Raw genomic sequence first — 13250 nt, forward strand, 5'->3', positions numbered from 1 at the left:
ATTCTGAATTATACCAGCAAATTCTAAAGGAAAATGTCAGGACATCTGTCCATGAACTGAATCTCAAGAGAAGGTGGGTCATGCAGCAAGACAACGACCCTAAGCACACAAGTCGTTCTACCAAAGAATGGTTAAAGAAGAATAAAGTTAATGTTTTGGAATGGCCAAGTCAAAGTCCTGACCTTAATCCAATCGAAATGCTGTGGAAGGACCTGAAGTGAGCAGTTCATGTGAGGAAACTGACCAACATCCCAGAGTTGAAGCTGTTCTGTATGGAGGAATGGCCTAAAATTCCTCTAAGCCAGTGTGCAGGACTGATCAACAGTAACCGGAAACTTTTAGTTGCAGTTATTGCTGCACAAGGGGGTCACACCAGATACTGAAAGCAAAGGTTCACATACATTTGCCACTCACAGATATGTAATTTTGGATCATTTTCCTCAATAAATAAATAACCAAGTGTAATATTTTTGTCTCATTTGTTTAACTGGTTCTCTTTATCTACTTTTAGGACTTGTGTGAAAATCTGATGATGTTTTAGCTCATATTTATGCAGAAATATAGAAAATTCTAAAGGGTTCACAAATTTAAAAGCACCACTGTACCTAAATCCCAAGGCAAGACAGTCATGCTGGTGAACATAGACCAGTTCTCCAAGGCACTCAGGCTTGTCCCATTACCCAGCCTACCCACAGTATTTGAAATCTCAGAACTGTTGTTCAATCAAATTTTTCATGATTATGGTATTCCTGAAGTCAGTTACCGTGATCCCCAGTTCATCTCTAGACTCTGGTCCAAATTCATGGACAGGCTAGGAGTATCAGTAGGTCTCACTTCAGGATATCAACCTCAATTCAACGGCCAGGTGGAGCACCCCAACCAAGAGGTGGGTTGCTTCCTCCGAATCTTCTGCATGAGGAGCCAGAAAGACTGGGCATGATTCCTCCCCTGGGCTGAATATGCACAGAACTCGCTAAAATATTATGCTACTCATTTAACCCTTTTCCAGTGTGTTCTAGGCCAGGGCTTTTCAAAGTGTGGGGCGTACCCCCCCTGGGGGGCACCAGAGTTCTTCGGGGGGGGGGGGGGGGGGGCGCAACGTGAGGAAGAATAAACCAGAATAAGTTACTATTGCGGACATTTAGCGAACTTCAGCTAGCCTTTACCAGAGACAAAATGGATCGATTTTTAGTACCTAAAGCTACAGTGAGTGAGGAGACAAAGTCTGGGCCAAGCAAAAAACCAGAGCCTCCAGGATGTTGCGATTTGCAACTTCAGCGCAAATTCAACCAATTCCCGCGAATTCAGGGCGGTGTTGCAATTATATCCAATCACTGCAACTTTCCCGCAAATTTGACCAATCGTTGGCATCGTCTTGAGGTGATGTCGACAAACTACCTTCCTCCTTACTTCCGTGTATACATTCAAGAGAAGCAGCATGCACGCAGTGTTGCCAGATTGGGCGGTTTCAAGTGCATTTTGGCGGGTTTTGAACATATTTTGGACTGGAAAACATCAGCAGTATCTGGCAACATTGCATGATGTGCGAGTCAGTGTTTCTGTAGGCTTAAAATCTGTTACTGAAAGTGTGTTATGTTTACAGTGAAGGACTGTCTGCACTTTATTTTTTTACTTAATACAATAAATTAATGGATGGCAACATTTTTGCCAAAATGGTATTTTATTTTCCATTGTTTAGGCAGCTTCAGCATCATACTGTGAGATTCTGTTCAAATTGTTTTTTTCTTCTATGAAGCCTGAACCATTTATTTTATTAGTTTATAATTATTGTTTAATTTAGTCTTCAGGAGAGACTGCCTGCACACAGTACTAGTATTAATAGTTTTTTTTTTTCTTACATGAAAGCTGAGGCATTTATATTATATTTTAAGGTAACTTCATGTTGTGCTGTGAGGTTCTCTGCACTTTAACTTTTGAACCAACAGGTGCATTTGGATAAGTAAAGCCTATTTTTCTGATTTTTGTAGTCCTGGTAATCTTTTATATTGGTAAAGTTATTTACAAGACCATTTCTCAGTGTCTTTGTTTTTTTAATCAATAGTTTTTCAGTAATAACTTAATATTTAACATATCACTCAATTTTAATCACAAAAAGAGAAAATCGCAACAATTTCTCGCAACTTTCACTTCCTCCTGCAATGTAATCGCAACAAAAACCTAAAAAACACCACAACTTTCATCGCAGTTTTTTTGAAAAAAACCCACAACATCAGACATTTTAGCCCGCAACAATCACAAAAAAGGCCCGTGAAATCCTGGGGAACTGGAAAAAGAAGGAAGTATGACCACGATTATTTAAAGTTTGGATTTTCGTGGACTGGATCTGAAGATGCTCCACTGCCATAGTGTGTTGTCTGCCAAGAGGTGCTAGCTAACAATGCTATGAGATGTTTAAAATGTGTAAAACAAGATGTTTTAAAAAGCACAGATGTTTAAAATGTGAAAAAGAAAAAAAATGTGTACAACAACCATTTTTTTTAAAATACGAATGGAACATTAATTAAAGCAACAACAAAAATTGTAAGGGGGGCGCTGTTTTTATTTGCTCTCCGAGGGAGGGCTGACTCTCCCACACTTTGAAAACCCCTGTTCTAGGCTATCAATCACCACTTTTCCCTTGGGAAGATGCACCCACTCAGATCCTGGTAGTAGACTCTTGGTTCCAGAGAAGTCATCAACAGGTATGGGAGGAGGTCTATCAGTGACTGGAGCATGTCAATTCAAAATACATACAATACACCAATAACCACAGAGGGAAGACCCCGGTGTATGCCCCAGGGGACCAAGTGTGGGTATCCACTAATGACTTGAGGGAACCCAACACCTGCAAGAAGCTTCAAGCCCGATACCTCAGCCCATGCAAGGTAGTGCGCAATGTCAATGAGGTCTCCTACAAGCTCAAGCTCCCACCTCACTGTAAGATGGCTCCCAGGTTCCACATATCATGCTCAAAATCTGCCACCCAAGGTTCCCTAGCCACAGACACACCCAAGAACCTCCCTCACTAAATCTAGAAGGCAACCCCATTTATCAAGTCAATAAGATGCTCAATTCCTATCACAGACAAGGACAACTCAAATACCTGATTGGCTGGGAGGGTTATGGCCCAGAAGAGTGTAGCTAGGTTAGTTCCAAGGACATCTTAGACCCCCTCCTCACTCACGAGTTCTAGATAAACCAGCACCAAGGAAGAGAGGTCACCCAAGAAAAGAAGTTGCTCCCAGAGGGAGCTCCAGGGGGGCACAGTGCCCCTCGTCACCAGAATTCTAACCTCAACACCTGCCTCTAATTTACTGATAGTCACCTTCCCTAGATAAGCTCAGCTCTCACACTCTGACTTTGCAAAGTATTGTTGTGTGTCCCCATGCCTGACTTTACCGAGCTCTTTGACTATCTTCCTGACTTCCCATTATTGAACTCTGTTTGTTTATTTCTGACTTTGTTCTCTCACCTGATATCTTATATTCTGTTTACCAATCGACTGACCCTTGCCAGTCCCTGACTAAGTCTCTAAGTTCCTGATTTGGCTTTGCTTACATTTTGCGACGCACCTGCTCTCCCCTGCATTTGCATCCATAAGTGCCTGAACCATGACACTGCCTGGCTCTTTGGGAGGGCCAAAGAATGTCAGTAGCCTACCCAATAAATAATATTATGGACAACAGCAGAGCTACTGTACCTTGTTGAATACCAACCCATTATATTTAATGATTTTGTCAAGGGTTATTGTAATCTGAGAACATTATTAGTTGTGTTTGTTTTATATTGCCATCATGTCATATTGGCAATATAAAATGTAGCCTTGTTTAAGTATTCCAAAAAGTATAACATCTTATTCAAACATTTTGCAATCAGTGTTTTTCCAAAAAGCCAGCTAAAATGACAGAACCAATCAGTCTAACTTTCTCTCACCTCATGGTGAGAATTGTGCAGCGTGAACTCTACAGTCTTTGTATGACCAGTTTGATGATTGAAATTAATAGGCTAAAAATAATTTAAAATCCCACAAATATGAGTTCTGAACTGACTATAGAACTTAATTCTGTTATAAAAGTTAATTCTGTATAAAATACAAATGAAAGAATGCCACAATGAGATATTACAATGCTGTTATGTTGCCTTTCAGACATCACTGATGTGATTTTTCAAGCTGATTTGATTTTTTTTGTGTTGACAAAGTATCTAAACAAGCATAACTTTCTTCAGAGGTTCATATCTAATACCAAGGAAGTTCTGAGGCTTACAGTGGTTCATGATTTATGTGCAGCTAAACAAAGAGCTAATATACATTTGTTCATCACATGCTAAGCATATAGTCGAGTATGTATAGCTGTGTGTCATCTGCATACTGATGAAACGAAATGTTAGGTTATTGGATAATAATCAGGCAACACAGACCCAGAATTGACGCTGTGTGCAACACAACATACTTGAATGTGTAAATACCCAGTGTGCCATAATAATGTTGAAAATTTTCATGAACAAATAAAGGGAATAGGGAAGGTTTGTTGCTGCAAAAATGAGGAATGTGAACTCAAACTTCATTTGCTGAAAGTTTATTTAGTTTACTCGCTATATATTGGAATTTCATTCATTATAAGTGATACAAAGGGAGTGATGGATTGTTAAACAAAAAGAACATTTAATTAACACATCTTACGAAAAATGACATATTCCTTATAATACCTAGAATGATTTCTGTGAAGAAGATTCTAATACAGTTGAGAATGGAGGGCATTACAGACGGATATACCATAGAATAAACCCAAAGACTGAAGATTACTGGAAATTGATAAGTATTCTTGCCATTTTACTGAACATCTGTTTCAGCAGCAGTCAGAGATATCACACTTATTCCTGTCTATTCTAAGTATGGAAGGAAGGAAGGACATATTTATTTAAGTGGCATTTTTCACAGACAAAAGCCATTGTACAGCATCAAAGTGGAAATAAGGAAACTATTTTATCTTCTGTCTTTCCAGGCCTGGAAAGTTAAAGACGTTCAAGATCTTCCAGACCAATCTGCCTGATCTTCATTGTGATGGTCTTCAGAGAGTAGTAGTAACTTTTCCAGGAGTTCCATATGATCCCCGTGTAAGATGAGCTCACACGTCCATACTTGTACAGGCCGTTCGGGTTGGCTCTGTGACAATAATAATATCTGTAGTAGTAGTAGTAGTAGTTGTTGTACCAGAAACCACCATTGGACGTCTCCGGACAGCTTCGTGAGTAGGATTTGTCAAAGGTTGAAAAATACCTCCCATTCACATAGGACAAGGAATCACCTGGAAAAGACAAAGCAGAGGACAGTGTGAAGGACAAACAACTCAAATCTTCTGTAATATGTCAAAGATAGTGGAAAGAAAAGTGTTTGGATTGTCCTATGCTGACAAATCACACCTGTCAGGTGACTGTCACCAACCCACTGCTGCTTAAGTGGATTTGCTGAGCTCCACATTCAGATTATTAAATCTTCTGCATGTAGTTCACCCCTCTGAAATTATGTTTTATATACTCATTTCAAGAACACAATTTGACCTGAGATACTAAATGGGGGTCATTAAATGATAATGTTTGTCCAAGGTACAGGTGCATTTATCGCACTTTAAATTCACTATTTAGATTTGCTGAATTCACAAAATTATGTCAGTGTTTTTGCATTAATTCGATGCACTCTGCTGTAAAGGAAATGTGCTCAGAGTGTGAAGGATGATTTGACTAAGTGCTCTTCTGTTATGTTACAGAGAAACTTTATCTTCATTCATAATTGTATCCATAAAAATTTCACGTTGAAATCAGTGGTCATGTCTGAAATTTGAATACTGGTGTGTGTAAATTCAGTGACAGAAGTGGTGTTTACTGATTTGCTCACCTGCTCCTCCACTGACGTAGCCACCGATGTTCAGCCTGTAGTAGCTGGACTCTGAATCGATGTAGAACAAAGTGTACTGGGCGTAGGCACTGCCTTTCTCAAAATCCTCCATGTCCACTCTCAGCATGTACTTGTCAGTGTTGGTCATGAGGAAGATGTTCTCCAGACCTGAAATTCATTTTTAAAATAATTTCAAATCATGAGTTGGGAAGATAAAGAGATAAATAATTCATATAGACACAGGTGATGTTGGAGAATTTCACATTTCACAGTTTCTGCAGTGAGGAGCAATGCTCTGCTCAGTCTGTCAGACATCATTGGAAAAACCTTGTGTTAGTTAGTTAGTTTATTCATAGTGAAGCACTATACCTAAGAAAAAATGGTAAACCCATCGAGTCGATTTTTTGTGGTTTGTCCGTGTACGTGTACCACCACTCATACACACTGCCTAGTGGCCAGTGCTAGCCAGTAAAGAAATAAAACAAGAGACTGGCTATGATATAAGAAAATTCTACAACCCAGAAACAGATGGGAGCTCTGCTTTTAGGCAGTGCCTATATCTATATATTATAGCTAAAGGGGTCCCTCATCTAGGGTTAGAGTTGAAAAACTGATCTCTGATGTCTCTATTCAAGGAACATCAGAGCCATTATCTACACCCAGGTGATCAAGGTTGCTTTGATGAGGATAATTTGTTCCAATGATTAGAAAATGCCACAGTGTTCTCTCACCTAACCAGTATTCTCCCGCGGCATTACCAAATCCTTCCTTATACTGCTCCCATGGTCGGTAGAAACTCACATTGCCGTCGATTCTCCTCTGAATCACCTGGTTGGTGGATTATACAACATGATGTACACGTGAAAACAAAGCATTGGTAAAATGAGTACATTTCAGAAAACCTGAATTGTACAAACTGTTACCTCACATTTATTTACCATTACAGTTACATTAGATTCTCAAACAGCCTTAAAGAGGTTCATGTTCTCACTCACAGTCCATTTCTCATCATCATGGCCATCACTTTCTGCACAGCCCATATCACAGTACACCTTCACGGGTTTATTAGGCCCTGCAGGGTAAATGGTGTACACTCCACTGGGAACAGGGGCACTGTGATTTGAGTTGATCTTTATTTTGTACACATCCTCACAGTCCAGCGGCTGGGACATGTTAAGGATATGAGCTGAGTGGGCCAGCGAGGACATCGCTACCATCAGTAACAGCAGTATGACTTGATTCTGTAATAATAATAATAAAGACATATATTAGACTCATTAAAAAATCCCACAAACATAAACTTATCAATCTTCATAGGGATAAATAACTTTTTTTAATTAACAGATTAGAAAAAAGGCAAGAAATGACATAAGCTCACCATAGCTGTGAAGATTTTCTTCAAAACAAAAGCTAAAAATAAAATAAGGATAATGAATAAATGCAAATACTTTTCTGTTCTCAATCATATTTGAGCATTCTGAAGAATATGAAATTTACTTGTTTAAAATGACTGGATTTCTTTTATTTTAATTCAGTTAATTAATTATTCATTATATTTTTCTGTTAGAAGTAATTACTTGCATTAGTATGACACTCAGCTGTACAAGTTCTAGTGTACAGAAGTCCAGGTTAATTGCCTGCAAACTGAGACACCAGCAACATTTATATCTCTTTTATATTGCTCTGTTACCATCATGGCAAAAATCCAAAGTGTTTTCTGTCAGAGGCTGAGCTGGAGGAAGTCTGAGGTTGACAATATTTTTAAAATTCCAGCATCACCATTAAAATGGATAGGGGAGAGCGGGGTAAGATGAGCCAGGGGGTAAGATGAGCCACCCCTTGTTTCTAAGAAACAGTAAACAAATGTGACCATGTGACCACATTCAAAGGGGGCCGGGACCATTTACTTACACTTGTGGAGAGGAGCACTACATGTCAAACTAGGTGAGGGACATATTTATAAAAATGTGTTTTTGTGCTTTCTAAGTCAATTCCATGTTTGTCCACAGTGAAGATGATTTAGAGAAGACAAAAGTAGAATAATATTTAGACACATTAGGGTTAAGTTAGTGGCTTTCTAAGCTATGATATGAATGCTAATAAAAATAATTTTGATTAGCCTAATCCCCTTTATTAGCATTTTTCTACAAAATGGTGGCCATGGGGTAAGATGAGCCATTAGATGTGGGGCAAGTTGAGCCACTGGCTCAACTTACCCCATTGGTGGCTGAGCTTACCCAATATGGATGACACTTAAGTTTTCACATTTACTGGTCATATATGACAACAACATATATATATATGACATCAGATGAGGAAGACCAGTTGTTAGATGTGGGGGATTATGTTGTGGCAAAATACACGGGGAAGAAGAAAGTGCATTTCTTCATTGGCCAGATAATCAAATCAAATCAAGTTTATTTGTACAGCGCTTTTAACAATAAACATTGTCGCAAAGCAGCTTTACAGAATTTGAACGACTTAAAACATGAGCTAATTTTATCCCTTATCTATCCCCAATGAGCAAGCCTGTGGCGACGGTGGCAAGGAAAAACTCCCTCAGACGACATGAGGAAGAAACCTCGAGAGGAACCAGACTCAAAAGGGAACCCATCTTCATTTGGGCAACAACAGACAGCCTGACTATAATATTAACAGTTTTAACAGATATAACCCTCAACTGTCCTCATGGGGCCGTCCTTCACAGGAGTGGGGCGATAAAACTCCAACCAGACACAGGGCACCAGGATGGATCAAGCAGGTCCGAGGGGCAGAAGAGGCCAGCATCTCAATCCCAGGATCAACATGTAACTCAGAGGGACAGATGGGGGGGGAGAGAGAGAGAGAAAGAAAACACGTTGTTAGGTATGCCCTAAAAATGACAAGTATTAAATCTGTGTGGTAGGCTCGCAGAGACGAGAGTCTTTACATCAGGCATAACACACAATGGCATGTTAATATGGTAAAAAATATATCATGACTGCTCTGGCTGGATGCTTGATTGGGTGATGGGAGCACACTCCTCAGCAATGATGAGATGCAGATGGGACCCTTAGGCCTGGCCAAGACAATTCAGTTACATTTCACCGGGTCTGGGACATGCGACAGAATGTCTGACGGCCGATTCCCTGCAGGCTACGATAGCCAGTCGAGGTCCCCCCCGTCTCCACCAAAAGATTTCCTCTTGACTCCATGTAACTCAGAGGGACAGATTTGGGGTGGGGGGGAGAGAAAGAAAACACAGGTGGTTAGGTATGCCCAATGTCCCCTGAATAAGTAGGAACAGTATACATATTGCACCGAGTACAAGCAGGGACTCCGGCAACTAACTATGACAGCATAACTAAAAGGAGAGAGCCAGAAGGTAACACAGGCATGAGGGAGCCCCGGGACATAAAGCAGCCAGCCACTACACCGTCAACAAACTCGAGTGAGCAAGCGAGTGGGGACTGACAGCATCCATACATCCCAGTTTACCAAAACACTCTATGTCTGAGGACCCTCCAGATCTACTCCTTTACCTCATAAACACCATTAACAAAAGGCTTGACTAAACAGATATGTTTTCAGCCTAGACTTAAATGCTGAGACTGTGTGATTCCCGAACATTACTTGGAAGGCTGTTCCATAATCAAATTGGATGTCTTCGAAATAGAGGCAAGATTTCTCAAAAGAAGCCGGTCATGCCATGGCTCTGCAAGAAAGCCAACCTTTGTCTTCAAAGAGAAAGATAAGGCTGTCCTGTCAAGACAGGATATTGTGAAAAAATTGCCCCGCCCCTTTACTGTTGGGGGGACAGCACGGAGGGACAGGCAAATGGTGTTCCCTTGCCATTTGAACGCTTGGAACATTGAATAATGATGAAATGATTGAATGATTGATGGAATGATTGCTGCATGTTTTAGCAATGTTTTAACCTACTGAAAGAAATAAGATTCTTTTGGCACTGTTCTACTGTTTTAGTAATTTCTATAATATAGTATATCTCTCATTCCCTCTCTAACCATCCCTCTTTCTATCTATCTACGCATATCTCTCTCTCTATCCATCTATCTATCCCTCCCTATCCCATCTCGTTCTATCACCTCTCTCTTCATCTCCCCTTCTCTATGCAACGGCCCTATCCCCCACTTGATTGACTTGACTTGATTCATTGATTGCATTTCTAATAATAAAAGTTGTTTACTTTGTTAACCTAACATGTTTTGTGTTGGCTCAATTTACCCCACACAGTGGCTCATCTTACCCCGTGCATGGGGTAAGTTGAGCCACTTGACATTTTTTTTTTCAAGAGGTAATATCACTCTAACCATAAGAGCTTATCAATTATGTTTTGCTCAGATAGTAACAGTACACTTTGAAATTTGGTATGGTGTGTAGACTGGAAGCAAAAATGGCTTTAACATGTAGTTATGATGAAAAATGTAAAAAGTGGCTCATCTTACCCCACTCTCCCCTATCCTGCTAAAGTTGTCAAAATTAGTCTGTGGTATTCTACTAAAATGTAACCCAAGATATCCATGCAATGGTTCATCTCTTGAAGATTTCAAGTTTTAAAACACAATTATTATTTATAAGACAAAGAGAATTACATATTTCTATTGTACAACTACAACCCCAATTCCAAAAAAGTTGGGACAAAGTACAAATTGTAAATAAAAACGGAATGCAATAATTTACAAATCTCAAAAACTGATATTGTATTCACAATAGAACATAGACAACATATCAAATGTCGAAAGTGAGACATTTTGAAATTTCATGCCAAATATTGGCTCATTTGAAATTTCATGACAGCAACACATCTCAAAAAAGTTGGGACAGGGGCAATAAGAGGCTGGAAAAGTCTCGTCTCGTCTCGTCTTCTTCCGCTTATCCAGGACCGGGTCGCGGAGGCAGCAGTCTAAGCATGGAAGCCCAAACTTCCCTTTCCCCAGACACCTCGGCCAGCTCCTCGGGAAGAACACCGAGGCGTTCCCAGGCCAGCCGAGAGACATAGTCCCTCCAGCGTGTCCTGGGTCTTCCCCGGGGCCTCCTCCCGGGGGGACATGCCTGGAACACCTCCCCAGGGAGGCGTCCAGGAGGCATCCGAAAAAGATGCCCGAGCCACCTCAGCTGGTTCCTCTCGATGTGGAGGAGCAGCGGCTCTACTCCGAGCTCCTCCCGAGTGACTGTGCTTCTCACCCTATCTCTAAGGGAGCGCCCAGCCACCCTGCGAAGGAAACTCATTTCAGCCGCTTGTATCCGCGATCTTGTTCTTTCTGTCATTACCCAAAGCTCATGACCATAGGTGAGAGTCGGAACGTAGATCGACCGGTAAATTGAGAGCTTCGCCTTTTGGCTCAGCTCCTTCTTCACCACGACGGACCGGTAAAGCGACCGCATCACTGCGGAGGCTGCACCGATCCGCCTGTCGATCTCACGCTCCATCCTTCCCTCACTCGTGAACAAGATCCCGAGATACTTAAACTCCTCCACTTGAGGCAGGACTTCTCCACCAACCTGGAGAGGGCAAGCCACCCTTTTCCGGTCGAGAACCATGGCCTCGGACTTGGAGGTGCTGATTCTCATCCCAGCCGCTTCACACTCGACTGCAAACCGCCCCAGTGCATGCTGAAGGTCCTGGTTTGAAGAAGCCAACAGGACAACATCATCCGCAAAAAGCAGAGATGAAATCCTGTGGTTCCCAAACAGGATTCCTTCCGGCCCCTGGCTGCGCCTAGAAATTCTGTCCATAAAAATTATGAACAGAACCGGTGACAAAGGGCAGCCCTGACGGAGTCCAACATGCACTGGGAACAGGTCTGACTTACTGCCGGCAATGCGAACCAGACTCCTGCTCCGTTCGTACAGGGACCGGACAGCCCTTAGCAAAGAGCCCCGAACCCCATACTCCCGAAGCACCCCCCACAGAATACCACGGGGGACACGGTCGAATGCCTTCTCCAGATCCACAAAGCACATGTGGACTGGTTGGGCAAACTCCCATGAACCCTCGAGCACCCTATGAAGGGTATAGAGCTGGTCCAGTGTTCCGCGACCAGGACGAAAACCGCATTGTTCCTCCTGGATCCGAGGTTCGACTATCGGTCGAATTCTCCTCTCCAGTACCCTGGAGTAAACTTTCCCTGGGAGGCTGAGAAGTGTGATTCCCCTATAATTGGAGCACACTCTCCGGTCCCCTTTCTTAAAAAGAGGGACCACCACCCCAGTCTGCCACTCCAGAGGCACTGTCCCCGACCGCCACGCGATGTTGCAGAGGCGTGTCAACCAAGACAGCCCCACAACATCCAGAGACTTGAGATACTCAGGGCGGATCTCATCCACCCCCGGTGCCTTGCCACCGAGGAGCTTGCAAACCACCTCAGTGACTTCGGCTTGGGTAATGGACGAGTCCACCTCTGAGTCATCAGCCTCAGTCTCCTCAGTGGAAGACATGGCGGTGGGATTGAGGAGATCCTCAAAGTATTCCTTCCACCGCCCGACAATGTCCCCAGTCGAGGTCAACAGCTCCCCACCCGCACTGTAAACAGTGTTGACAGAGTACTGCTTCCCCCTCCTGAGGCGCCGGACGGTTTGCCAGAATTTCTTCGAGGCCGACCGATAGTCCTTCTCCATGGCCTCCCCGAACTCCTCCCAGTTCCGAGTTTTTGCCTCCGCAACTGCCCGAGCTGCAGCACGCCTGGCCTGCCGATACCCGTCGGCTGCCTCAGGAGTCCCGGAGGTCAACATGGCCCGATAGGACTCCTTCTTCAGCTTGACGGCATCCCTTACTTCCGGTGTCCACCACCGGGTTCGGGGATTGCCGCCACGACAGGCACCGGAGACCTTGCGGCCACAGCTCCGAACAGCTGCGTCCACAATGGAGGTAGAGAACATGGTCCACTCAGACTCAATGTCCCCCGCCTCCCTCGGAAGCTGGGAAAAGCTCTCCCGGAGGTGGGAGTTAAAGACCTCCCCAACAGAGTGCTCGGCCAGACGTTCCCAGCAGACCCTCACCATACGTTTGGGCCTGCCAGGTCTGTCCAGCTTCCTCCTCCGCCAGCGGATCCAACTCACCACCAGGTGGTGATCAGTTGACAACTCAGCCCCTCTCTTCACCCGAGTGTCCAAGACATAGGGTCGGAGATCAGATGACACGACTACAAAGTCGATCATCGACCTCCGACCTAAGGTGTCCTGGTGCCACGTGCACTTATGGACACCCCTATGCTCGAACATGGTGTTCGTTATGGACAAACTGTGACTAGCACAGAAGTCCAATAACAAAACACCACTCGGGTTCAGATCGGGGAGGCCGTTCCTCCCAACCACGCCCCTCCAGGTGTCACTGTCATCGCCCACGTGAGCATTGAAG

At 43.1% G+C, this 13250-nt stretch overlaps 2 protein-coding genes across 2 annotated transcripts in view; one reads left to right on the forward strand and one right to left on the reverse strand.

Moving 5' to 3' along the window:
- The window catches only part of LOC132865838 (microfibril-associated glycoprotein 4-like), a 207017-nt gene that overhangs the window by 50689 nt on the left and 143078 nt on the right, over positions 1-13250 (forward strand). The gene's annotated exons all lie outside the window — the stretch shown is intronic.
- Positions 4768-7129, reverse strand: LOC132866503 (microfibril-associated glycoprotein 4-like). The gene is made up of 4 exons (XM_060899311.1): positions 6889-7129; positions 6625-6721; positions 5894-6061; positions 4768-5306 (listed from the first exon to the last, which is right to left on the reverse strand). The coding sequence occupies exons 1-4, from the start codon at positions 7108-7110 to the stop codon at positions 5014-5016; spliced, it is 780 nt and encodes a 259-aa protein (XP_060755294.1). The 5' UTR covers positions 7111-7129; the 3' UTR covers positions 4768-5013.

This window comes from Neoarius graeffei, chromosome 18 (assembly GCF_027579695.1).
Source record: "Neoarius graeffei isolate fNeoGra1 chromosome 18, fNeoGra1.pri, whole genome shotgun sequence".
NCBI lineage: Eukaryota > Metazoa > Chordata > Actinopteri > Siluriformes > Ariidae > Neoarius > Neoarius graeffei.

Excerpts from the sequence above, each read along its gene's own strand:
- LOC132866503 (XM_060899311.1), bottom strand. The coding sequence starts at position 7,110 with ATGGTAGCGATGTCCTCGCTGGCCCACTCAGCTCATATCCTTAACATG. Across the intron at positions 6,722-6,888 it reads ATGATGATGAGAAATGGACT|GTGATTCAGAGGAGAATCGA; the intron begins GTGAGTGAGAAC and ends TCCACCAACCAG. Across the intron at positions 6,062-6,624 it reads CGCGGGAGAATACTGGTTAG|GTCTGGAGAACATCTTCCTC; the intron begins GTGAGAGAACAC and ends AATGAATTTCAG.